The sequence below is a fragment of the Malaya genurostris genome, chromosome 1 (assembly GCF_030247185.1).
Source record: "Malaya genurostris strain Urasoe2022 chromosome 1, Malgen_1.1, whole genome shotgun sequence".
Lineage (NCBI taxonomy): Eukaryota > Metazoa > Arthropoda > Insecta > Diptera > Culicidae > Malaya > Malaya genurostris.
The window spans coordinates 110,825,000-110,852,908 of NC_080570.1; the positions used below are offsets into that span (position 1 = coordinate 110,825,000).

Consider the following 27,909-nt stretch of genomic DNA (forward strand, 5'->3'; position numbering starts at 1 on the left):
GGTCTGTATGTTTTTGGTTTTCTCAAATTTTTCAAAATTTCCATCGAAAATTTCCTAAAACCACCCGCGCGCATGGTACTTGGACGATGGCCTTAACAATAATTTATTCTCAAATGAATGTTAAGCCTGACATTTTGGTTGAAATATCAGTTTTGATCAATTTTTCACCAACGTTTGATGCAAAATTGCTTACATTTTATGAATGTAGATTTTAATTCTCTAATAAAAAAGTTAGCAACACTGCTTCAATGCATTTGTGTTAGATTGCGCTACACAAAATTAACAAAACTAAATATTTTCTGTTACAATAGCAGTTCTCCGGAAAAATAAATAGTTTCACGATAACCTTTGATACCCATTGCCTTTCGCGTGTTAAATTTAAAGTTCCTATTTTGCGGGTTTACTTATAGAAAGTACGTAAATCGTTATATCCCAATAATTTCCGCAAGAGGGAATCAATATAGGAATGACTAATCAAATTTGTTAGTTGAAGTAAGCTGAAACTGAAATATTTTTTCTCGAGCAGTTTTAAGGAAAACGGAAGAGTTTTAGAGATTTTCGCTTTTCTTGAAATGCAATTTTAAGCACAATGAAATGATTGGTTTATTTTTCAATCATATGGAAGATTTATTGATTAAAATCAGGAAAAAAAAGCGCAGGAGTTTGTTTCTACGCACACATTGGAAACAGTCTTACTCCTTAAGTATGTTCTAAAAACCGGGAATTTTTTATCTCGTGCACCGGGAAAACCGGGAAAAAACGGGATACTGAAATCGGCAATTTACTTGCCACCCTTAATATGTGACAATGGATGAAATATGGATTCATCATTTCACTCCGGAATCAAAACGATCGTCACCTGAGTGGACAGCAACTGGTGAACCTCGTCCAAAGCGCCCGAAAGCACAACAATGGCCTCGGTATTTTGGAGTGTGCGTGATGTAATATTTATCGACTATTTTGAAAAAGGAAATACCATAGACAGTGAATATAATATAGCGTTCTGAAGGCTGAAAATACAAAGAAACGACCGTATATGGCAAAGAAAATAATTGTTTCATCAAGACAACCCACCGTGTCAATCAAAACAATGACTAAACTACATGTTTTGAATTTTCACCATCCACCGCATTCGCCAGATTTGGCTCCCAACGACTACTGGCTGTTCGCAGACCTGAAAAAACTGCTCGCTGGTAAGAAATTTCGCACGAATAAAGAGGTTATCGCTGAAACTGAGGCCCACTTTGAGGCAAAAGATAAATCGTTCTACAAAAGTGGCATTGAAATGTTAGAGCGGCGCTGGAATGATTGCGTTGCTCTTGATGGAGATTACGTTGACGATCAAAATTAGTTTTAAACCAAACAAATCGTGTACTCTTTGTTAGGTCCGGGACTTTTTTTTGTTATGTGCAAGTTTAAACATATAACCGTTTTTCTTTACTTTTCGAAAATGTAAATCGTATATACGATTTAGAGAATTGAGAAGAGCGATGGCTGACATTTGGCTTTCGGAATAAGTTTATTTAGACTCATGTGACACTGGAAGGATTGCATTAAATAATCACATTAGTCGAGCTGATATATGTTTTTTCAGCTTAGTGCTTATAGACTCATTTGTTCCGAAAACTTGAGCTATTTCCGAACTTGCAAATCGCTTGCCAAACCAGCAGAATCGAATTTTTTTATTATTAAACTATTTATCTATTTATCTTTTAAACTTATGTTAGCAGGGCACCAGAAAAACGAACCAATATGAGCTCAGGTTTTGCCAATGAAAAGTTTCAAATTCAAAGTTGTTTTACATTACTATTAAGTTTCTCACAAATAAATCCCGGCTTTTAGTTACTTTTATTGAAATTTTCGCATTTGACTGATATTAGCATTCTTTCTTCCTAAGCCGGTCAAAGTATACAGAAACGAATTATTTTTTTCACGTGCCCACGAATCTGTTATAATTTAGTCTATTGCTTCGCCAAACAATCCACCTCAGTTGAGTTAGATTCGGAGAAGGTCCTACACTAAAGCGTGGCAGTAAATATTGCAACCTATTCAAATATAGCGACTGGTAACAGAAACACACGAGAGCGTAATGAATTCATTGGTGCCGCAATTATTTGATTTACTCGAGCCTCCGCAACGATGATGAATGAGCTGCTGCTGCTGCTGTTCCACCTCCGCGCGACGAATTGCTGTCTCCGTCGCTGGTCGAACTCGAGTAGTAGAGAAAAAAATTCTTAGCAAACTTGCTCAAATTGAAAACCGAAATTGGTTTCCACATGTCTCCTCGTTCCCAACTGTCGGCCGCAGTATGCGCATTATAAGGGGTAATGTTGAAATTGAACGCGCACCTGATTGTAAGAGATGCGAGAGCCAGCCCCGGGGTCCGTCTATGGCACCAAGCAGTTGCTGGCGATTTCGCTGCGATGCCCGCCACGGTAGGCTTTCACAAACCGGCGGACGATCAATTAGCCGAAAGCGATTGCGGTTGCCGGCCACTACGACGGCAGTGCCTAATCTGAAAGGTAACCAAAATAGTTTTCTAGTAACAGTGGAGGTCTATTATTTAATTACCCGTGCTCTTGATCTCCTCAACGAGAAGTGCACTGTCATGCCCGTGTGAAACATGGTTCCTAGGCACGTGTTATTGTTAGAGGCGGAAATCTGGGTCTCGCGGTTTGAAGAATTAAATTTGATATTCAAGTTGTTTTTCCTGTTTGTTTACGAGCACGGCGAAGGAAGGTTACACATAACGACGAGTCGCCATAGATGATGACCCCAAGTCACCCCAAATGCAAACCGAAGCTTTCACCCAAATGCAAGTTAAGTTTTCCGATCTTGTTAAAATTTCTAAATAATTATATTTGGAAATAATCTTATGACATCGATCGTAGAAAATATCGATATACAATTTGCGTTAGTTATGAATAAATTGATGGAAATAAATTGCAGAATTTCGTTTCCGGTATTGCAAGGTGATGAGTGTTTAAAGTTATATATGCCAAATGCATTGGCTAGTCCAATTTGTAGGTCCTGTAAGTTGATCGCCATACGAACCGATTTCGACTTTACAGGTCCCCGGGATTCGGTTCCGGAGGTAATGGTCAATAACTATGGAATGAAACTCATTCCATTCTCTTGTTTTCCTTGAAGAGACAAATGAATTTTTTTATGGAATGAAACTCATTTCATTCTCTTGTTTTCCTTGAAGAGACAAATGAATTTTTTTAAGAATATTACAGCGTTATATATGAAAGTTTTAGTGATGTGAGAAAGTTATCACAGTACCAAATGAGCTTCTCTGATCCTATAAGCGAGTAACCACAAAGCTAAAACCCCTCTAAAAATAGTTTAGAGTGTTATGTTGAAAATGATTATCGAAATTTCTTACTAACAAGAAGTGATTCGAAAAAAATTAGGATGCGATCGTTATAAATACAAACCAGTCCCACAAGTGGATTTCGGAACAGCTGGGAATCGACAACTCGACCGTGTCTCGTGTTCTAGAAACGTGCGTTCAAGAAACCACCAGATGATTCAGTGGCCAGCTAGCAACGTTTTTTCTTTCCGTTTCTGCTAAGAAATCCACCCCGTGAAACGGAAGAGAAATCGGAACCATTCAGTTCGGGACGTGGCCTAGTAGATAAATTTGTCCGTCTTATTCGTTCAGACCAAGCTAACCAAACCGATAAACAGAATACGGAGGCCAAATCCAGCACCAGGAAACGAGTGGTTGGTGCAGCCGAAATGCATCATAATAGACAACGAGACGTACATTCAAGAAGACGTAGATCCCCGTCCTAAAGTTTTTCGTGAGATCTTTGACAAATTTTATCTAGATGTACTTGATGTGACAGGCGATCTGTGAGTGTGGCAAATGCAGTAAGCCGTTCTCAACAACTGGCACCAAAAACTGAAAAAAATATATAAAGAAGAATGCCTCCAGAAGCACCTGATGCCTTTTCCCGTGTCCAATGAAGGCGGTACTCTATTTTGGCTGGATTTGACATAGTGACACGAAGTCAACGATGTTTTTTGTGCCAAAGTAGAAAAAATCCGTCATTTTCGCCTAATAGAAAAAGGGAAAACTCCGGAAAAAACGTCTTTCAAAATGACAACGATTTGAAAAAAAGATTGGATAAAAGTGTGTTCGAAAAATGGCGAAAGTGTTGATAAGATTTTTAATGGGTAGCATTGCATTGAATATGCCAACCTTAACAAATAAAATTCCCATTATTTGTTTATTTACTAACTGTGACTTTTCAAAATTATTCGACCTAAAATGAAGTTTTGGTGGTCAATTTTGTCTGACGCATTTTATTTTTTGAGTACAGTTTTAAAAAGTAGTTTACAAATGGTCGTCAAAAGGGAGTGCTCGCAAGTTCCTATCTCATGTCACCCCGTGTGTCAATGCTGACATCTGGTCGTTCGACTAGGTGCAATCGCCTTCTGCGTCAGTAGCAAAATGAGAGGATGCGAATTGGTTATTCATTACATTCATTTGAAATACGAAAATCATGGAAAATTCTTTCAAGTAGGTCAAGTATTTCGCCTAGTAAGATTAAAAATTTTATTTATTTATACAAAACTGAAGAACATAAACTAAATTCGCGTCGATTGCCTACCAATTACAAGGGATCGAAAGTCTTACTGTAATGTTTGAATCTATTTGATATAAACATTTCATTTAGGCGGGGCTGGTCGATGAAACGGTGACCTCAGAACACGATTTTCTCATTATACGAAATGGGTTGTCGGAATTCGATTGAGTCAACAACTCCCTGAGTCCTGGACAAAAGTTATTTGCATGTATAAACAAAACACATGGAAATATCATTTTTCTGAAAACCGCTGCCAGGCAGTGGAGCTTGGGATATGTTAAACTATGTTAATATACTGTTTTGTTACAAATCCAATGATAGTGAGTAAAGCCATATGTCCATAAATTATGGGTTATGGGCTATTTGAATTGGTAATTGTTCCGTTCATTCAATTATACTCACAATGTGTACTTTTGAAGTCAAATATGCAATTTCTTAAACCAGAATCCAACCAGTACCTGAGGATAATTTTTTTTCAAAAATCTGTACCCGATAAAAAATAAAAATCTAGCCGTATCCAACCCGAACCCAACTTTTTCCTGGTCCCGAACTTGACACGAGCAAATTTTTAAACCCGAACTCGACTCGACCCGAATCCGATAAACATTTTTTCGGAGCGGGAACTCGACCAGCTCCCATCAGCTTCGAATTTGGACCGCGTTTCGGATGCACTTGTAGAAGTTTGTGACGAAAAACACTGGGAGTTCAACAGCAAGCAATTTCCAAACACCTACGAACCATGCCGGTAAGACAGAAATGAGTGATTTTGCTCTACGACAATACATCATCGGACAAGTCGAACAGCGTTCGCAACACGCTGGGTAATCTGCAGTATAAAGTGCTTAACCATGCAGCTTACTCACCAGACCTGGCCCAATCCAACTAGTCGTTTTTGCCTCGTTGGGCTACGCGCTTTCTGGACAGTGCTTCGATTCAGTGCAGCGGTTCAACACCAAATGCAGTCAATTCCACTAGATATCAACATATTGCCAGAAAATTGGAGAAAGGATACGATGGAAAATACTTAGACAAAAAATAAAATGTTTCATTAATTTATTAGTGGTAGGCCATGTAATTCACAAAATGCTTTCGATTGCGTGTAGCTTAAAAAATAAATCTAAAAACTGTAACCGGGTTCAAAAATTAATTTTTGTTTTCTTATCAAAATCGTTGTCTCTAATTCATTTTGAAAATACCAGTTTTAATTCACCTTGTGATGTAATGATGCCTTTTTCATATCAATAATACTATCATATATAATACGGCTATATTCTCAAAATTATTTTCTTCGATTCTTGAAAGAATAATGTTGATGCTGGAGAGAGAGAGAGAGAGAGAGAGAGAGAGAGAGAGATTGCCAAATTTCATCTCCATCGGGCTTTTCCCTGCTCCCAAAATAAACAAATAATAATTGAAATCGGTTTGTTTGACCGACTACTGATCAAAAATTATCAATTGGAGTAGATTTGAAGTCGATTTAGAAATTTTTTGATCATTTAGGGGTTAGCCAAATTTTGTGCTAGGGCATATAACCGTTTTTATTATTTTTACGTTTCGTCTTTGACTCATCAGTGCAGAGCAGTTCAAATTGAACTGCTTAGTGCTAAACTCGGCAGTTCAATTTGAACCGCTAAGCAGACGTAAAGTTTAAGCTACTCACAGAACACTTTTTGTTTTGCAACGGAGTGCAATGTCTTTTCTGACGTGCCGTATGAAAACGTGTTTTCGACTATTTCTGGCCGATGCAGGTTTGGTCATTTAGGGGTTAGCCAAATTTGGTGCATAAAAATTGTTTAGATCTTTTGTGCAATACAAAAATTTAATTATTTCCAGAGTTTAGGTGTATTTACCAGAATTTTAAGACTGTCAGTGAAACAATTAGAATTCCCTTTGGGGGCAGATTTTACATGCTTATCCTGCTATAGCCTTTATCGAAATTGGTCAAGTAACAACTGAACTATGATAACTAAAAGTAACCGTTCCAACTTTTTTTGAGGCTTGGTGCTCCGCGTAACTTCAAAATCTTAACACGCAGTTTCCGGTCGACAGTTCCACTCCGACGATTCTTCAGGCTTCCGAACCGAATCCGTTTGATATGGCGCCATACAGTATTTCTGGGCAATTTCAGCTGTTTAGCTAGCCTAGATGCAGACCACAATGGATTTTCCAAATAACTATGCAAAATTTGTCCCTTCTTTCGGCTTCCATGTTGATTGTTTACAAAGTACAGTCGATTTTCGAAATGTCAAAAATCATACGTGAGGCTGACAAAATTCCCGACACGTGGGCATCAAGAACTTCCAAATGCGTCCACCAGGAGCGCCACAATATGAGCAAAAGTTTGTTCCAATTGCTTGTTGCGACTAATTGCTGAGAGGAATTTTTTCTAAAGCTTGAACGAATTCTGTACCTTTTTTATATTTATAAAAAAGTAGAAATTGAGAACGGATTGTCCGTGTCAAATTATTTCACCCTTGTTTGACTGTATTACTGAAACATGAAAGCTTTACTGTTCTAACATATTTACGCTCAATGCCTATCGTCTAAAGGTGAGGTAATTAAATGCTCGTAAATTCTTATCGCATGCCGCTCTCATGTGTAATAATATAATGACATTTGGCAGAAGTAATGATATAATGACATATTCTTAGTAAAATATCGGATTGTCCAACAGACTTTCAAAGTATTCGAAATACTTGCTTCGCAGAAGTACATTTCATTATGAAACACTTATGTGTGAAATGATGAAACGAAGTGGGTATGATTGCAGAAGATGAAATTCAATATTTCTCGAGCACTCGTATTATACTCCCCAACATCATCAACCATCGTCGAAAGCACCGATTTGCTGGCATCATATACCACCCGAAAATAGCTGCTAGTTCCCATGTCCCAACGAAGTGAGAAAATCGCACGTTCCGCCCATCCTCCATCATCCTTGCACAAACAAACAGACATAATCGCAAAGTGGTTTTATGGTCGCATTGGAAACCGTCTGCCGAAAAGAGCTCCACAGTCTGCTGATTTTCACAGCTCTTAATATTAGTTCCACCCGGATCGCTAATAACGCATCAGATTTAAAATTAAATCGACTGTTCCATCGCACTGTAGTAGTAGTACAACAACAACAAGACTGCAGCATTAGCAGCAATGGTGCGAACCTGAAATGGGTGGTATTATCCGGCCACCAGAAGCAGCAACAGTCGCGACCGGCGGGGCTCACCGCCAATGACTTGTACATACATAACTAAATAGGCGATTAGCGTTCAACGGAATTATGCACCCAGTTCTTTAGCTAATTCATGGCCATTTGTTGTCGGTCGCTTATCTTTGGTATGAAAGAAATAACATCTCGCATTTTTTTTCGGTTCATGTTTAGTTTACTGCTAAATTAGTTCACTGTTAAAAAGATCGCAAAAGAAAACAAGTGAATAGGTGTTTACTTTTTTCATTCCTAACTAGACAAACGAAACGAAAAAGAAAACACCATAAACAAACTAGAAATCCAAGTTTTAATAGAAAAAAAACTTGGCCCGCAATTATTCCCGCTTCGACATTCGATCTGATCGATTTGTTCCAGTTTCACCGATCGATTGCTCGGTAATCGTTTGGTTTCGCCGGGAGCAGCTTTTACATTCGGCCGCCGTTGGTTTCCAAGTTCCGGAGACCTGTGGTTAGGAGCCTCAAAATAAAAGCCAAATACCCTGAGCCGGATACAATCTAATGAAAAACGCTACTGCGCGCTATCATCTCATCTACGATTGTTGTTTGTTGAACGATCGATTGATCGCATCAGAAAATAGCGGTCGGAAGGTTTTCTAGCCAGGCCGGAAGGAAAGAAAGGAACCGGCCACCAGCGTCTGCTGTGCCGCGAATTTATTAACACTTTACTAATCGAAATTTATTTCTCTCTGTTTCTTTGCAGGTAAGCGCCAACTTTTTTTCGTTGTTGTTGTTGTGATGCAAACATTGGACACACCAGCCGGGCCAGGCAGCCTTTTATTTTAATGCACACAACACTGCCAACATAACAAACGGTGATTCAATGGTAAATTCCACAATGGTTTGATTTGCAGAAAAGTTTTACTTTTGACGGTGGCATGCGCGATAAGCGGCAGATAAAAATAGTGCTCTTTTCAATCACGTATTTCGTTTGTTGCGTTGTCCGGCGGATCTGTGACCGGTTCGTTACGGGAACTGTGGCAAATGCCAGCGTAATACAAATCGATTATTGCAAATGCGATGCACAGAAAATTGGTTGCGTTGATAGTGATACCGCGACGGGGGTCACGAAGAAAAAAATGTTGTTCATTTTTCGGATCTTTTTCTTGAAGTGAGGCAAATGATAATTGCTTTCGTTTTTTATTTTTTTTAAATCTCAATATTGAAAAAGGTAGTGAAATAAAATGTGTGAAAAATTATTCTGAAGATCCAGATCGAGATCGGCAAGCTTCGATAACTTCAGCTATAACCTCTTCATTCGTGTGAAATTTCTCACCGGCGAGCCAGTAGTCGCTGGGAGCCAAATCTGGAGAATAAGGTGGATGTAGGAGCAAGTTCAATTTATGTAGTTTTGCCATTGTTTCTGATTGACTTGTGACACGGGGCGCTGTCTCGATGGAACACATTTTTTTCTCTTTGCCATATGCGGTCGTTTCTTTGCAATTTCAGCCTTCATAACGCTAGTGAATATTCACTGTCAACGGTATTTCCTTTCTCAAGATAATCGATAAATATTACACCACGCACATTCCAAAATACCGAGGCTTTGTTCGAGGTTCACCAGTTGCTGTCTTCTCAGATGACGATCATTTTGATTCCAAAGTGAAGTGGTGAATCCATGTTTCATCCATTGTCACATATCGACGGAAACATTTCGGTTTGTTACGTTTAAACATGACCAAATACTGCTCAGAATCATCAACATGTTCTAGTTTTTGATCAACAGTGAGCAAACGCGGAACAAAGCACTTTGAACAGAGCTTTCGCATAGTCAAATGATCATGCAATATAAAGCCAACATGCTCTTTTGACATCTTTACGATGTCAGCTAACTCACGCAACTTCACTTTTCGATCATTCAAAACGATTCTGTGGATTTTTTATGTTTCCTGGTGTTACTACCTCACACCGGCGGTCCACTGCGTTCTGCATAATCGGTGTCTCTACGACCATGTTTGAAATCAGCAAACCAACGTTCTATTGTTGTTTCTGATGGAGCAGAGTCTCCATAACACTTTTTAAGCCATTGCTTCGCTTGAACGGTATTTTTTCCCATTAAGAAGCAGTGTAAAATTTAAACCCGGAATTTTGTTGATCCATTGTTCTGAATATGACAAAAGTTGCGTCACTCTTAGCACAATAATTCACAAACTAATGAATAGAATATCATGAAATTTTAACAGCTGTCTTTTAAAAGTTTGTATTAACTGAAAAAAGGTGACTGCAATAAAACTAGAGCCATATATGTGTTAGGTCCGGGACCTATCAGCCCATGCCCGATCAGATGGTAATAACAGAATTGTAACACCAGTTGTTTATTTAAGAAATATTTTGTAACGAATTTTGAAATATTTTTGGCTGGTAAGCTGTTAAAATAACAAAAATCATAACAAAACAGACTCTAGCGGGAACAAAATCGTATCAGATTTTGAAACGTTTGTATCACAATCATTATTGAATTTGATATAACTACAGAAGTCCGAGAGCAGAAATTTATAACAATCGTTGTAATAAACTAGATAGCAAATTTAACACATAAAAACTATATCACAGCCAACTTTTAGCATCGTTTCAATCCAAAATTGTTGAATGATTTTTTTTATTAAATGAATATTATATTAAGTGATCTGGTTTCTTCTTTTAGTTCTTTGAAATTCTGATCATTATATTTCGATTAATGAGCTTTATCATGAGTCTTACAAATTAAAATAAAACATCATAACTGATTTTGTTGTTATATTGTTATCATAAGTTTTCACTTTCAACTATTTTCATTTGTTAAATATCTCAAAATAACACGAATTGTTATACATATCAACTGTTGTTATACTTGTGTTATGAATTTGTTATGTGCGTCTGATCGGGTGTGTTATATCCCAGATTTACAATATGACCTACCGGGCATTTGCAATTTTATGTATCGTATCGTAAACATTCCGAAAAGTAGTACCGGATGCAATAAAATATGAGCCATTTAATATATGGACACAAAAAACTGATTAAAAATTACGAACAAATTATTCCGATTTGGTTTTGGTGACTCCACTGTAGTGCTCAATCAGACCAAAATCTTATCTGTCCATTCTGTATGAAAAAAATGCTTTTTTCCTGCTTGCACATTCGTCAATCACTTGTCTTGTTTGTCTAGAAACTCTTGCCAGGTCTCAAGCTTTTTTCCAGATTTTCGGTAAAACGGATTCTAGTTTATTAGGGGCCATAACCAATGACTTTATCACTTTTATTGTTGAAAAGTTTCGTATAAATTGAGAATGTTAAATTTTGGAAAACGATTTTTTTCTTTCAGTGCGGGATTTCGGCTGGACCCATTTCTTGTAAATTAGTACTCGGAGTTGGCAGCACCCTCTCAGATTTCAATGAATCTTTCTAAACATGTAGACTTGGTCACAAAAATTGACTTTGCATACTTTGTTTTTCCAAAATGTATCTAAACAGAATTTTGAGCAGTGCCAAACTTTTTTTTATCTTTTTTTTCGAATAGCTATAGTCGAAAAATGGCACATCCTACAAAATGATCATTATTTTTATGTGCCCTAGCACAAAATAAGGTTAATCTCTAAATTACAAAAATGTGTTGAATGAGTAATTTTCACAAAATAATCAAATTTTTTAATACAAATATTGAAAAATCTCCCAATCAACTCCTATACTGATGAAAATCGTTCTAAAAATGTGAAATCGACTGAAAACACCCGTTCATATTGCAATATGTAGGGATGGGCGTGTTTAAGGGAATAACGTTTTATTTAACTAAAACTTATTCTTATCCAGTACCAATACTTTTTTGCAAATATACCTTTTGCAAGTATCTAAAAACTAGTGATAGACTATTCTGTTAAATCTCACATATTAGGTTTCATTGGATTCTTGGATAATTATGAATCTCAGTTTAGTTTTCGATTGAAATACACTAAGATCTCTTTTTACGCGTTTGTTTTTCACGCGGTATTTTTACACTCGGTTTTTTCACACGGATTCCGGAAATAATGCGGTTTTTATTTGTACCATATTTGAAATTGGCGCTGTTTTTAGACACGGCGGGTACCACTGCATCTCCACGAGTATCACGGGAGAGGAATTGTGTTAATTTTTAATTTATTTTTAATTTATTTTCATTTCGATTGTAATTTGTTTTAGTTCAAGGAAAAATATTACTGCTATTTTTGGCCTTTGGCCTTGAGTACAAGATGTGCTTTTTTCGGCGTTTTCCATCGTTTTAGCCAATATATCGGTCGATATGGCGGCGATTTCACGTCGTATGTTGTCTTTGAGTGGAGCTGCGGATCTTGGCTTATCAGTGTATACCTTGGATTTCAAATAGCCCAACAAAGAAAAGTCTAGTGGCATGAAATCATGTGATCTAGGGGGCCAGTCAATATCACTGTTTTTCGATATGACTCGTCCGGGGAACAATGGTCGTAACAAATCGATTGTTAGCCGAGCTGTATGGCATGTTGCACCGTCCTGTTGAAACCAGTAGCCATTCAAACCATTTTCACGAAAAATCATGATGGAGATGAATTTTCTGATATGTTGATTTTTCTCCAAAAATTCTGAAGTTCCAACGCGGTATGTCGATCTGACAATTCTGTCAGAAGTTATTGGATTGCCCGATGCTTTCACTTTATTATTAATATTATAATAATAATATTCTTATTAATATCTTCCAAGGTAGTTGCATATATTGATTAGTACCTTCCAGTTGCCGATCGATGTAAAAAATATGCACTCAATTTGTTCAAGTATACCTAGGCCGATTTTCATCAACTTAGAAGATTCGTTTTTCTTGGGCAAAATAAAACAATGCCTGAACGACATATTAAATAATAATTATCAAATCACTATAGTCTTGGTCCCGGCTCATTGCTCCATTCCAGGCAATGGAAGAGCCGATATTTTAGCCAAACGTGGTGCTATTGAGGGTGAAATTTATGAGCGATCGATTGCTTTCAACGAATTCTATAGCGCGTCTCGCCTAAGAACACTTACCAGCTGGAAAGCTTCTTGGGATAGAGATGATCTAGGTCGATAGATGCCACTCAATTATTCCTAAAATATCGACAAAGGCATGGTTGAAGGGGCTGGATGTAAGTAGGGATTTCATTCGTGTGATGTCCAGACTCATGTCCAATCACTACACGTTATATGCACATCTCCTTCGAATTGGACTTTCCGAGACTAATCATTGTGCTTGTGGCTAAGGCTATCGAGATATTGATCATGTCGTTTGGACATGCGTGGAGTATCGTGATGTCAGATCTCAACTAATAAATTCTTTGCGTACTCAAAGTAGACTATCCAATGTCCCAGTTCGAGACATTATTGCTTGTCGTGACCTTCCTTGCATGAAACTTCTTTATCATTTCATTAAATCCATTGGAGTTCCAATTTAATAATTGACCCTTTTAAGACTTAGTTCTGACTCCAACTGCGGCCATTAGTTCATCCAATAGCTAAATTTGAATAGAAAAGATGAAATGATACAAACAAACTCGAAATAGTTTATAAAATTATTTTAACGGTTAATCGTTTGGTTCAAATAATATTCTTGAGAAGATTTTATAATAAATGACGAAATACCTAATAGACGATATTTATCGATATCTAAAAAATAAGAGGAATATGTTTTATTAAATTAAAATCGTTCCGACTATATTGAAATTATATTAGGATAAGAATTCTATGTAGAAATGATTCTACGGCGAAGAAGAACTTGTAAACTGCCTTAAAAAATAAACGTATTTATGAAAAAAATACTTAAAAGTTGAAATGAATTATGATCTCATGAAAAATAAATATATTTAATTAGGATCACAAAATCATGATAATGTACAAAAATTTTTCTCGAAGATGGGTCAAGTGAGTTTCCCAAACTTCGATTCACATGAAAGATCTCACGGTCCTATAGGTAGCTATAGAATTTGATCCCTACCCGCTCCAGTAGTAAAGGATGTTGTTGTCTTCATAACCACCCCTGGTTAGTTTGGAGGGTTCATATATTTTGGTCCAACATTGATTATGTTGGCTTTATACCACTCCGACACCCTTCGGACGTACTGGCAAGACGCTAAATCACGCCAAAACTGAATTGATCCCTTGTGCTTCCTTATGAATGGCAAGAAACGTTTCTTGGGGTGCAGTTCCGCATCGTTTTTCCGGAGTGATGAAGGAAGCGCTTATTTCCCCAGAACATCCTTGTGAACACAAAACTTATTCTTAACAACGTCTGGGAAGATGACTACAGTGATTCATTTTGTCATCCATGACGATTCCACGTGATTTAGTGAGTCATTTCGTGTAAAATAACCGAGCGCGGGTTTTCGCAGTGATGTTTGACCATTCTCTTCGGTTTAGGGTTTTTTACACGTTGTAAACCATGTGCACTTCAGGACTTTCTGCACTAAACCGACTGACATTTTGGACTTTCTAGCGAGATCTTGAACTAACAATTTTTTTACGGTTCTTGAACGGCTGTACCACTTTACTGGTCATTTTACTATCCATTGCATCACTTTTACGACCATTACATAGCTTCCTTCGAACACTCAGGCACTTCTTGAAGGTCATTATTACACAGCACACAGCTGAATTTGCAATTTCATGATCTGAATCGAAGCCTGTTTGAGTAGTCAATTCACTACAAATGTGCTAGAACCAGGTTAATTGTAGAAGTAGTTCTCGTAGAATATAAACTAGTTGGGCTATTTGGAAATAAAACAGGCATTCTGCATTTTTTGATAATTTTTCTGGTTACTCCACAAGAGATGCTTAGCATGTGCATATCGTTTATTGACTAGCCGGTAGCAAAGTTTTATCCTGGCGTGGCAACTGGACGGTTTTGCTAAATATTAGGTATATGTACAGGTAAAGATTTTAAAAGGACATTATCAATAATTAGATTCATGGTTTCCATCACAATCACAGCATGAACATTTATCTGAGAGTTTCGTTCATTGAACCGACTTGTTTGCAAGCAAATTACCACAATTTTTTTACAGCGTTTGCAAATATAATAATTTGTTTTACCGTTTATAATTTTAGAATCGAACTGAAATTCCACTTTTACTTGCTGAAGGAATGACGAAAGCTCAGTACGAAATGCATTGAAATTGCAGCCATAGATTGTTTTTCAGAGCGACAAGCGTCTATTTTAGGAATTTTAGAAGACTTTTTCTGTGTTTCTAAAATTCGTTTTGTATATCGTATATGTTGTTAGATCGAATCAATTTTCTGGAAGGGACTTTTTTCCTTATGGATTAATTTTAAACCTTAGGTACAACGGAAAATAATAAAAACAGTCTCGTGCGCTCAGCCTAGATGACTAAAATAATGCGTTTTTCTTTTCCTATATGCACTTATAATAATGAATATTTCCTTTTTATATATCGAGAACTACGTGGAAAGAACGATTTTTTGACATGGCATTTCTTTTCGAAGTATCAATTAAAGGATTATTTAAAAAATACTCAACAGATGCGACTTAGGCCTGTTCTAAAAACTGGAAATTTTCATCTCGCCAATCGGGAAAAACCGGAAAATCCTATCCACTTGCTACCCTGCTTTTTTCGAAACCTCTTATTTGAGAAACATTTGATTTCTGTACATTCTGGAAGCACTTGAAACACTGTAAAACTTTTTTTTGATTAATTTGGAATTGTGGTACAACATTATAATCAAGATTAACAATAAATGATTAATACAATTTTGAAATATTTCATATAAAATTCATCCATTTGATATCAAGTTGGGCAAGAATTCTTTCCAAAAGATTAAAAATTTGTTTTGTATCCTTAACTGAAAAGTTGAAGCTTACGAGCTCAATCTCTCGAATCTTTGTTCGAAAGTGGCTTTTCTCGCATTCTCTATTATTCATTCTAAAGTCCATTTTATTCGGAATACGATTCAAATTCGAAACTGTTGTAAATTTACTTTGAAAAGAGGTTCTCGTGCTTTGAAATTCATGAAGATCAACAACAAGCTTACCGTTCGTTCTTAAAATGGATGAAATAATAATCTCACCTATAAACACTGTCGCAAACATCGTCACCTGTAAGTCCAGTCCGTTGACGCACTGTCCTCTTTTTCACTGCAGCTTTCACTATTCCGAGATGTCAACAACAAACTGCACACCTAGATATCCCGATTCACTACAACTAACAAACAAACAAACACCTAATTAAATATCTTTGCTAGCAATAACCATTCATTCCTTTGACGGATACTTAATCAACCGAACAAACCGCAACCCACACAAAAGTGATTGATTTAATGATCGCGGAGTGATTATTCCGTAAACACTTCGGCACACACCGTCTCGCGCGCTACCATTCACAATTTCCTGTCTCGCACTTAGCACGATGCACGGCTACACAATTCAACACTTCTCGATGGACGTGGTGAGATAGATCCCTTCTGCAACTTCAGCGTGCCGAACTCGAATGGCGGAAGATTGCTCCACGCATCCTCAATTCTTGCCACTGCGCGCCACAACTTGGTAACTTAGTTTCGCACGCACTTGCAAATACGAGAGTGCTGCGCACAGAGGCTGCAACAGCAGATAAAAAAAAATCCACAAGAAATAACTGCAACCTTACACACCATCAATCCACCGACCCGTATGGGAAGACCTTGATTCCGACAGCCACAGCTACGACCGCGATCAGGCGCACTTTTGTAGTGCAGTAGCGCGCAATTGCGCAAAAATCATTTCTGTCCGGTGCCGTGGACCGACCAAAACACTGATCTGGACTTAGACTCAGGAAATATAAAAACACAAACAATACCAACCGGTAGAAACGAAGCGAAACTTCCCGGACAAGTTCTGACTCGATCGTTGTAACCCGAACCTCTTCTGGTCACCGTTTGTGACTTACTGCCCGGCCCGGAATGGCTAAAGCCTTTCGATGCCTATCGGACGCCTCGAGGTGACTCTCGGAGTGAGGCTCGATGCGATGCGACCACGCTGTCTTTGCCAAAACACTCGAACATAATTCCGCCGAACAACGTCAGATCGCCGCTTGTTTCGCGAGAGAGAGAAAAAGATAGAGAGCGAGTGGTCGCGATCGAGGAGCTCAGCTGCAGGTTCGCAGTTAACGGTACACCTCTCGCTGTTTGTGGGTTTTGTGTTGGGCTCTGGTTCAGCAGGTCTGCCGGCTTCTCCAGCAGCAGCAGCAGCTGTTGGATCGAGCGGCACTGATCTTGTTTCTTCCGGAGAAAAAAAAACGTATGTGGGGGAGGCTGCAGTTTTTTGCCTTTCAAGAGTGAGAGTGGTTTCGGTGGATATAAAAAAAAAAGCTTCGTTAGATTGACGTGCGGAAGAATTGCACGCGATGACAGGTGAAGTGGAATGCGTCCGCATCTTCGGAGTGGAGCTGGATCGGTAATATTCTTTCAATTGAAGGCTGGAGCTGGAGTGTGTGCGAACACCAGCATAGCAGCATGGAAGAAGTCATTATTACGGGAGATGGTTATTATGAAACTGCTGGCATTGAAAATGTTTGTTATTCTTTTTTTTTATTTAGGTATAATGGTCGGAGTTCCCTACACGATGACGGGAAGTTTGTGGTTAGAGCAATAACCACATAGACGTCAGGAAAAGTTGTTGCAGAAAGCGGATCAAAGTATGTTATTATACAGTTAATTATCTTCCAGCATGACTCGGACTAGCGGCTGTGCATGGATTTTCGCTGGCCCTGTGACTGAAATTTTTAAAAACCGGTTGCAAAAATACCGCACGCTTCCGAGTCGGCCCAACATTCGTTCGCCTCTTGGCACCGATTTATTTTTTTTTTTGTTTTATTCTCGAGCGAACTTTTTCCCGCTGACAGTGTTTTGTACCTATTTAGGGAGAAAAAGATTCCCGTTACGTAGTCTGTATTTTAATCAACTTTTCGAAATCGATTCGATATTTCAGTATCCAGCGTCGAGCGTTCTACTTTAAAAGTCATGTTATTTTGAATTGCAAATCGAAAGCTTCATTAATTTGTTCGTGCTTGCGTCAGGTTGTGTTTAGAGATGTATTTTTTAATTTTAATAAACAAATAAGTCGATGAATTGACAAAAAATTATCGAGTAATTAAAGGGTGTTTTCTTAAGAGCTTGCTGGTTTGGAATTTAAATTAAACAAATACCAAATTATGAAAAAGACAATTTTTTTTTCATTCGGTGTGTAATTTCTTGGTATTTAACATATTAATATAATTTCGGGTATAAGACCGTCACGACTATTTTTCAAAAAAGTCATTCTGGAGGTCCAATCTTTTTAAGCATTTCAATGCGTATTTCAGCAATGACACGTTGAATATTGGTTTCCAAAGCATCAATCGTTGCAGGTTTATCCACCTAAACCAATGACTTTACGTTTTCCCACAAAAAATAATCGAGTGGCGTCAAATCACACTAACGCGGAGGCCAATTCACTTGTCTATTTCCATAATGTTGCCGTTGAAATGTTCTTTCAATAAGTCGACTGTTTCGACCGCAGTATGACAAGTGGCACCATCCTGTTGAAACCACATTTCGTACGCATCCATATTTGAAGATTTGGCCCCAAACATTCATTGATCATGGTTCTGTATCGATTTCCTTTCACGGTAACCCATCGTCCTTCCTCATGTTTAAAGAATTAAGGAACGATGATTCCACCAGCCCATAGACCACACCAAACAGTACATTTATCGGTATGCATCGGTGACTCTTGAACAGTGTGTTGATTATCTTTGCTCCAAATGTGGCAATTTTACTTGTTGACGTATCCATTCAACCTAAAATACGACTCATCACTGAAGAGAATTATGCGCTTTAAACAGTTTTAACTGAAATCTGATGATTTTCCAAACAATACTGAGTACAGACGTTACTTTACACTGTCAAAATAGCTTTCAGACAATAGAATAATCTCTATTGAAAAAGCAAACCTACTCAAAAACACTAGTTATAAGCTATTAGCAGTAGAAAAAGTAATTGAAATATTTGATCAATAAGAATAAATTATTCCGAAGTGGTATAAAGAAACTTGGCGATCAATGTGGTGTTTTGCCTATCTCATAGAGAAAGGCTATGCAATCCTTGTAAAACCCAAAATTTCAACCGAGACCCGGAGAGTTTTTCCGGAGATTATTCAACTGATTTTCGCAAACTTAATATCAAATTTTTTTAAACTGTATCATTTTTTTACTTATTGTAGTTATTGATTTAATATTATTGTCCGGGAAAATGTGCGAAAACTTTCAACCGACACTGTATTTGTATTACTTTGTTGCATCACAACGAATACGGTAACCATTATTTAACATTAATTCCATTATCATGGAAATTATTATTTAACTTTGTCTTGTAGTCTGTCATTGTCACATTTTGTTACGGTGACCAGTTGGCGACCAAAAACCGTCAATGCGAACACGTCGTAAGAGTTAGATTACCGAAAAATTACGTCGGAACTTATTGTAACTTAGTATTATGAGATGTGAATGCGTAACATTATTTTGACTTCATTGTCACTATCATAAAACGACTTACTTCGACATGTATGTCATGCGACCATTATGCAGCATCTGTTTCATTTTATTTTTTAAGAACAAGTTACAGGTGCTACTTGGGATGCTATAAAACACAGTAAGCTTATCTCGAGACTTACTAAAAATATCCGCTGTGTATCCCACTGAATCCGAACCAAAAACATGAACGCAAGCGTGCTTAGGAAGCGTGTTTAACCATGCTGACGCGAAATCGAATAGAGTTTTGGTTAACTGTTGATAAAAACTGGACAAATTTTTCGCAAAAGAGAATAGAATTAATGTCCGGCAATGGACTGACGCCAGTACGAATGCATCGTAGAGACTCAAATTTTCGAAAAGAAATCATCAAAAGAGAGTAATACATATTATAAAATCCGGTGAATTCCGAAACCACTGTAAAGCGATTTCACCTGAAGAGGTTTTGTTTATTTTTGTTTTTGCATAACAATGCGCTAGCACACAAAAAAATCACAATCACACATAGGTTGAAGGCTGTTTCACCGAAAAATATTTGCCTGATAGATACACCTAAGTAAATGCTTTGATGCTTAGTAGCTAATGAAGTCAACAAGTTTTCTTGAGAACTCCGTTCTGAGGATCAATAATCAAGCATTATTAAAGAGAGTAGTCTTTTAGGATAAAACGCAGGGAAATGAATTTATTTGTTATTTTAAATATGCGATTATCACGAAGTACAAGTGTAAGTCAACAAAGCGGGCGTTAACGCTATCGTCTTTCGTTTGTCTTTATTTTAAATCAATTCGAATTACGATATTAAGACGGTTGGAGGATTCGGGGAATTACCCTTTCGTCGAAATGACTTTCGGCGAAACGGTTTCGGCGAAATGACCTTGACTCCTCGATTTGGTTCACTGAGACTATATTCTGTTTCCAAATTCCTAAAATATTAAAAAAAAAGTTCAGCTTACGTGAGTTGCATCAAATTAGAAGAGATGTATTTTAACACAATATCTGGTACATCACTTTCCCGACGGGAATAAAAAGTTTGGAAAATCGCTGAAATAAGTTTATCAACCGAAAATGAAAAAGAAAAAAATTATAAACGTTTTTCACTTTTTATTGATGTGCTAAATCTTCAAATAACTACCGTTTTGTTGAATTTGAAGGTAATCCGTTTCCCGTACATCCAATCGATACCAGAATCTACTTCTTATGCGTATTACTTTGGATAATATTATTTGTATCACGTAATAATTTTTCTAATATTAAAGAATGCTAGTCATAAAAAAATACTTCCTAAGATTATTAAGCAATACCGTGGGTAAAGAGTGTATCGAAAATAAACTATCCACATACATTTATGTTGTACGCATGTATTTGTGATGTTTTTTATCACAGTATGCTGTGCGTTTGGCTGTCAGCTTCCGTTTGTTTACTTGTTTGTGCGGTTGAAATTCTGCGTTTTCAAAATGTTGCGTATTGAAAAGGAAGTGAAAATTAAGGTTCTGGACACATGGCTAAGTGAGAAGGGTATTACTGTGCGAAAATTGGCGAAGCGGTATCTCTAATCATGAAGAACAAATCAATGTCAATGCGTAATTTGGCCAAAAAATCAGGAACGAGTGTCGGAATGATCCAGCGTATCAAGAGGCGAAATCACCTGAAGACCTAAAAGAAGCAGAAAATCTCGGAACAAGGTGTAGAACAGAAGAAACGAGCAGCAACAAGGGCCCGGAAATTTTTTTACGTCTTTTGCAGTGTCCGGATGCATGCGTTTTGATGGACGATGAGACTTATGTAAAGGAGGACTCAAAAATCCATCCAGGTCCACAATACTTTACTGTCATCATTGGGGAGGATGTGAATGATGCGGACAGGTTGGTTACAAGTGGAGAAATTCGGTCGAAATGTACTGGTATGGCAAGCAATAAGTTCCTATGGTTTGAAGTCAACCGTTTTTACACTACCGGAACTATAAATGCAGAAATCTATCGATCTGAGTGTCTCCAGAAGAGATTTCTGCTTTTATATAAGAAGCATAGTACACCTCCACTGTTTTGCTCGGATTTAGCGTCGGCTCTCTCAATTGGCTTGCGGATAAGGGTATAAACTTCGTTGAGAAAAATATCAATCCACCAAATTGCCCTCAGCTTCGACCCATCGAACGTTACTGGGCAATCGGGAAGAGGGTCTTCAAGAAGACTGGTAAGGCAGCTTGGAACATGCAGGAATTGGAAAAAATTTGGGCTCAAGCGTCCAAAAATGCGATGCAACACTTGTCCGGAACTTGATGAAGAGCATTCGATCAAAAGTTCGAAAATTCGTGAAGAAATAACTTAAATTTTATCCGGATTTCATTATGCTAAAGTTTAACCTCGTACAATAAAGGATCAATTTTTAGTTTGAACAAAATCTCGATTTTCATCATAATTTGAAAGAAAAATTTGTAGATAGCTCATTTTCGATACACTCCTTAGTCCAAACCGCACCGCGTACATCACATATCTCACAACAAAGTGAATTTTAGTATTATGCGCATCAACTTTATCTACTCAATATATTCTCTAAAGTATTCCTAGTATTAAATGAAAAAATACAGACCATGAAACGTACACCACGTTCTACGTAAAAAATGGGTACTGCTAGAGTAACGAAAGAAATATTTTAACTATGACGTTCACTACTCATTGATTAGTGCGGTTAGTTACAAATGCTTGATTTTTAGATCAATCTTCTAACAAATCGATTAACATGAAAAGTAGCAGAAATTTTACCACTAATATTAAATTAACACCATACGAATTCTGATAAAATTAGGCTTTTAACGCAAAATAAATATTTTGTATAGAAACATTGACCAAAAAGACATCTTTCAATAAATGATAAAAATACATTTAATTGAAAACTGTATATACTAAGGTTATCAATCGAAAACAATACAATAACCATTGCATTTTTTACTAAAATTGGATCAAAGCTATAAATTCCTTCCAAAGTTTTGACATTTTATTATAGTCCCTATTATAGCCCCTGAAGAAGATAATAAATTTTCGAAACGTTGGAAAAGTTTTTTAAACTTCGTTTCAAATTTAGATAAAACTTGCTCGCTGGAAACATAAAATCCATTATTCAATGTTTCGTACAATCTGTCGCTCCTGTCTTTCTCAAGTTTGCTGGGGATTCCAGTCTTCTCATTGGCCTATTCTTTTTCAGTCCTGGAATAACTCTCATATTTCATTTAGCTTCAATGAGTGTACAATGTAACTTCTTAATCTGCCATATCAGTGCGATCGTATTAGAAATACCTAGTATATTTTTAAAAGTATAGTGACAGAAGCATGCGACACATGGCTCAAGAGTGATAAAGCAACCAAATTAGTTATCAAACCTAGACTAATAGCGTTGCATGTTACTTTCATATGAACAAACACTGGATTCGGCTACCAGTTGTGGTATATTATCAGGACCAAGCCTTGCCCGGCTACTAAATTAAAAAATCCGGGCGTTTGGTTAGGAAGTCCGTATAGTTCAGGCCTTATCGAAACTTCGATTATCTCTGCTATGTTGTTAACATTTGTTACTACAGACCTGCCTATCCGAGCTGCATCTACAACATCAACAATCTCTGGAAGAAATTATTCGAAACCAAAATTAAACTGTTGAATAAGTCGAACCAATTTTTATGATATATGTTCTATCGGCTTAACTTATGATACATAATCCTGCCATGCGAAAAATTCCGCCTCTTTCCTTAATTGATTACCATTTTTAAAACCCTATAACTCGCAACGGAATGCACCAAACAAAACACAAAAGAAGAATTTGTTCAGTGCAAAATATCACGCTGACAACATATACAAAGTCTAAATAGAAAATTGGTTAATCAATACCTTTACGAGAAGCATTCTGTTAAATTTAATAGCTAGTTAGCGTGATAAAACTAACCGTTGGCTATCGCATATTATTGCGCGCCTGCAAGCTACACGTCGTCTATTTTAATCGATTTCTATCTCGATTTGATCGATTTTACTCATTTCAATCACTTCTAGCGGCACTCTTGCTCGTGAGTGCCACAGTGGTTCTCTTTCGTCCCGCTACCAAGTTCTCTGGCACATCGATCTTATGTGAAGCAAAAACATTCTCTTCTCTACCGGCAGCATCTCAAGCAAGCTCGTTTTCTCACGTCGTCGGTAAACTTTTTGTTGGCGAACCGTATTCATTTTTTGTATCGTGTTCCGCGTTGTTTACCTTTTCCCTGCTCACAGCTCAGCGCACGGCATATGTTGGTTGACGAGAAGCGGGAAACTCCGATCGCCTACTGCTTTTCGTTAGACGAGCCTATTTTTTTGTGCCCTAAGCGTTTAATCGTATTAATATGAATAATAGCCGTATGTGAGAACATTCCACTCACTCTCAGGATCGCAGATGGTGAGATGTTTGTTTTTTTAGTACTGTCTACCTACTCGCAGCTAGCGCACCGGTTGTTGTGGTAGGTCAAGACTCCAAACAACTTACTGCCGGGGTACCCTTTTTTGGCTAAACTGGAGCCACTTGGCTTGTTCACCGAGACTTCTTTGTTGGTTGAAACTCGAAATATCACCATTATGGGTGCATGTTTTATGATGATCGGGGTCGGTAACTATTTGTGGGTGTTTTTTTTCATGATCATATCTTTTGTTGGTAGCATCCATTCAATGTGCTTCATACCTTTTCCGTAGTTCGTCTAGAAGAGCCAAGAGCCAGTGACCTAAAAAAGTTGCACTCCTATTAAATGCATTGCTTCGGTGCAGTTGTGCAATTGGAAAATGCTTTCCCAAACGACGCATCTGAGCTGGTGCATAATCATAGTTGTGTTGGCTATGTGATACGCAACCAGGAGGCACGATCACCTTTCCATGGGAGGTTCAGTTTATTACGAACCGTAGGAGTGAGTGTGCGACCAGAGGCAAATGAAATTGAAAGTTGAAGATTTCAACTTACTGGTTTTACGAAAACCTGAAAACTAAGAGGAAAAGTTGTTGCCGGCTGACCAGTGCACCACAGAAAAAAACAGTGCTTAGCTGAATGCCAATGATGGGGAAAGTCTATCAGCAGGATTCGCGTTCTTCGTTTTCTGATAGACAGGCTTGTATGTAGGCTTACTCCAAACAGCTTTATTGGTTTCACCCAACTTTAAGATAACGACCAGTTTCTTTTAATTTTATTTCAATTTATTTTATTTTATTTTTTTAAATCTTACAACCAACTTTATAATCCAAATGAACGGATTTGTCAGTTTATAGTATTCAGACACGAAGAAAATGTCGAAAAGGCGACTGAAACACTACCATTTTTTCCTTTTATACTTCGATTATTAAAGATTATACAATATATTGCTTGAAGTCCATTTTTTTCAGCGTGGTTTTGTTAGATCAAGTCAATTTTGCACCAAGCCAGTATCGTACTAACCTGTATCATTACTGCTACATGACAGTGGTGCAATTGACTACTATTCCTTCATTATAAAAAGGGAATCGATAATAATGCACCGACTGCTTCTCGATAATATAAGACTGCAAATCTAAACGGTGTATTATTATCAACGCCCTTTTTACAATGAAGAAATAGTAGTCAATTGCACTACTGTCATGTAACAATAATGATACAGGTTAGACCGGTCCTAGCTTGGTGCAAAATTAACTTGATCTAACAAAACCACGCTAAAAAAATTGGAAGCAACATATTGTATAATCTTTCCTATGTAAAGGGTGATTTTTTAAGAGCTTGAGAACTTTTTTAAACAATAAAACGCATAAAATTTGCAAAATCTCATCGGTTCTTTATTTTAAACGTTAGATTGGTACATGACATTTACTTTTTGAAGATAATTTCATTTAAATGTTGACCGCGGCTGCGTCTTAGGTGGTCCATTCGGAAAATCCGCTTTTTTATCGACAAATTTTGTTCAGCGATGAGGCTCATTTCTGGTTGGATGGCTACGTAAATAAGCAAAGTTGCCGCATTTGGAGTGAAGAGCAACCAGAAGCCGTTCAAGAACTGCCCATGCATCCCGAAAAATGCACTGTTTGGTGTGGTTTGTACGCTGGTGGAATCATTGGACCGTATTTTTTCAAAGATGCTGTTGGACGCAACGTTACAGTGAATGGCGATCGCTATCGTTCGATGCTAACAAACTTTTTGTTGCCAAAAATGGAAGAACTGAACTTGGTTGACATGTGGTTTCAACAAGATGGCGCTACATGCCACACAGCTCGCGATTCTATGGCCATTTTGAGGGAAAACTTCGGAGAACAATTCATCTCAAGAAATGGACCGGTAAGTTGGCCACCAAGATCATGCGATTTGACGCCTTTAGATTATTTTTGTGGGGCTACGTCAAGTCTAAAGTCTACAGAAATAAGCCAGTAACTATTCCAGCTTTGGAAGACAACATTTCCGAAGAAATTCGGGCTATTCCGGCCGAAATGCTCGAAAAAGTTGCCCAAAATTGGACTTTCCGAATGGACCACCTAAGACGCAGCCGCGGTCAACATTTAAATGAAATTATCTTCAAAAAGTAAATGTCATGTACCAATCTAACGTTTAAAATAAAGAACCGATGAGATTTTGCAAATTTTATGCGTTTTATTGTTTAAAAAAGTTCTCAAGCTCTTAAAAAATCACCCTTTATAAAAGGAAAAAATGGTAGTTCTTAACAAACTGCTGTAGAGAAAACCGAATGACCGTAAATATTCCAAAATGTTCTATTATTTCATTCACTCACAAACGTTCTATTATTGAATTCGACTACAGGATCTAATAAACCATTTATAGACGAGAATCATGTATTAAAGACTTGGGAGTTATCCTGGTTTCGAAAATAAATTACATGCAGCACATTGAATATACTATCAATAAAGTCTCGATGCTGTTAGGATTCATCTTTCGAGTAACGAAAGACATAAAAAATATCCATTGCCAGAAAGCATTATATTGTACTTTGGTCCGTTTTACACTAGAATATGTAGCTGTTGTTTGGTCACCCTACTATCAAAACGACATTCAACGCATAGAAGAGAGATCCCCTAAATCTTTCAAGTGACGAAGATCGTTGTAAGCTCATGGATCTTTATCTACTGTCCGTTCGTATAAATGTGTTCAAGGCAGGTTTCCTTGCTGATCTTCTCCAATTGATTGCTCGAAGCTGCTAGTTTTTGATATTCGTCGTCGTTGTGTTCGAGCTCATCATTTTCTACGCATTCCTTCCGCTAGAACCAACTATGGTCACGAGTCATTTGTGAGTATGAGTCGACTGTTTAATAGCTGCTCATGTCATGTTCATATGATATTATCAGGAAATAGTTTTCTCGAACACTATCTATTTCAAAATATATCGTTAATTCTAAGATTTAGCTATTTCGTTATAGTATTCAATAACATAAAATTTATCATTTGGATATTCTGTAATTTTTTGGTACAAAAGATGAGGAAGTTTTATGCCTACTGGAGACATAATGACATATTGATAATAATTTATCTCCAGTGGGCTTTTCCCTGCTTCAAAAATAAAGACATAAAGTCGGTTCGATACTGATTCTTGCTTTCTGAGAGTGCTTTTCTTAAATGCGAATGTACACATTGACGAGTGAAGATCTTATGAAAACCGCGAACTTATGTATACGAAACTGTCGTCTCTGCTAAGGAAAACCATGATAATGATATTGAAAACAGGTGAACTTTGACATTGTTCGTTATGAATTGTAGTTTGTCTAACCAATAATTATCGAAAGTACATCATTTTATCTACTTGAATCGATGCGTAAAACATTCTGGCGAAGGGGTTGCCATTGAGATTTGACTGTAATTAAACTTCATGGCGCCCGAGGCACAGCTGAACAGGCTCGGTTCTTCTATTCATTCAAGTTTATTCTTCGTGTGTTTCACTTTTAGGATAGTTTAATTGATAAAACGATTTCCCCGGATAGGAGCTACCTAACCGGTTCGAGTCCCGTCTATGCGGTAGCTTTTTCTCGGCTTTCATTTCATAGTTCTATTCACATGTCATTTTTCTAAACTGCTTTACTTTTTTACTGACGAAACTTGAAACTAGCTCTACGTCCTAACAAGACTAAAACAAATCGTACCCGTACCACTATTTGTACGCTTTTGGTTTCCGTATTTTGAAAATTCAGTTTTTGAGTTTCACGCACTTAAAACAAGTATCCTGATTAATAGGACATCGTGTGAACAACAAGATGACTTTTAATATTTTTAGTTTATAAATTTTTTTGTTCTTCTCCTCCAACTTGTAACTACAGATAATTCAAAATTTTCTGAGGGAGACGGGATCGGGATTATCTTGAGTATACACTAAAGTCTATCTTTTATCCTTTTAAGCAGTTTTCCATGCAAATTTTCAAGGTTATGCGTTTTTTTGCGATTTTTTTTAACTATGCGAACATTCATGCGAATTTTTAAAGTTATGCGGTTTTTTTGTTTCGTCTTAGAAATGAACGAAACATTCTTAAACTCTATTGAACCCAGCAAAACAACATTCGCTTTAAAAGAAAATAAATTCAATTTAATATCATTTTAAAATTAATTTTATTGTTTGT

General features: G+C 37.3%; 2 protein-coding genes across 3 annotated transcripts in view; one reads left to right on the plus strand and one right to left on the minus strand.

Annotated features, from left to right (window-relative positions):
* LOC131425398 (uncharacterized) overlaps positions 1-16,799 on the minus strand; it is a 210,621-nt gene extending 193,822 nt beyond the window's left edge. The window contains exons 1-2 of the mRNA XM_058587272.1: positions 16,626-16,799; positions 15,858-15,991 (exon numbers count right to left, since the gene is read on the minus strand). Of these exons, the coding sequence (XP_058443255.1) occupies positions 15,858-15,879 (22 nt within the window). The 5' untranslated portion in view covers positions 15,880-15,991; positions 16,626-16,799. The remainder of the gene's footprint in view (positions 1-15,857; positions 15,992-16,625) is intronic.
* Positions 1-27,909, plus strand: part of LOC131425397 (RING finger protein 17) — a 546,443-nt gene that overhangs the window by 195,113 nt on the left and 323,421 nt on the right. The window lies entirely within an intron of this gene.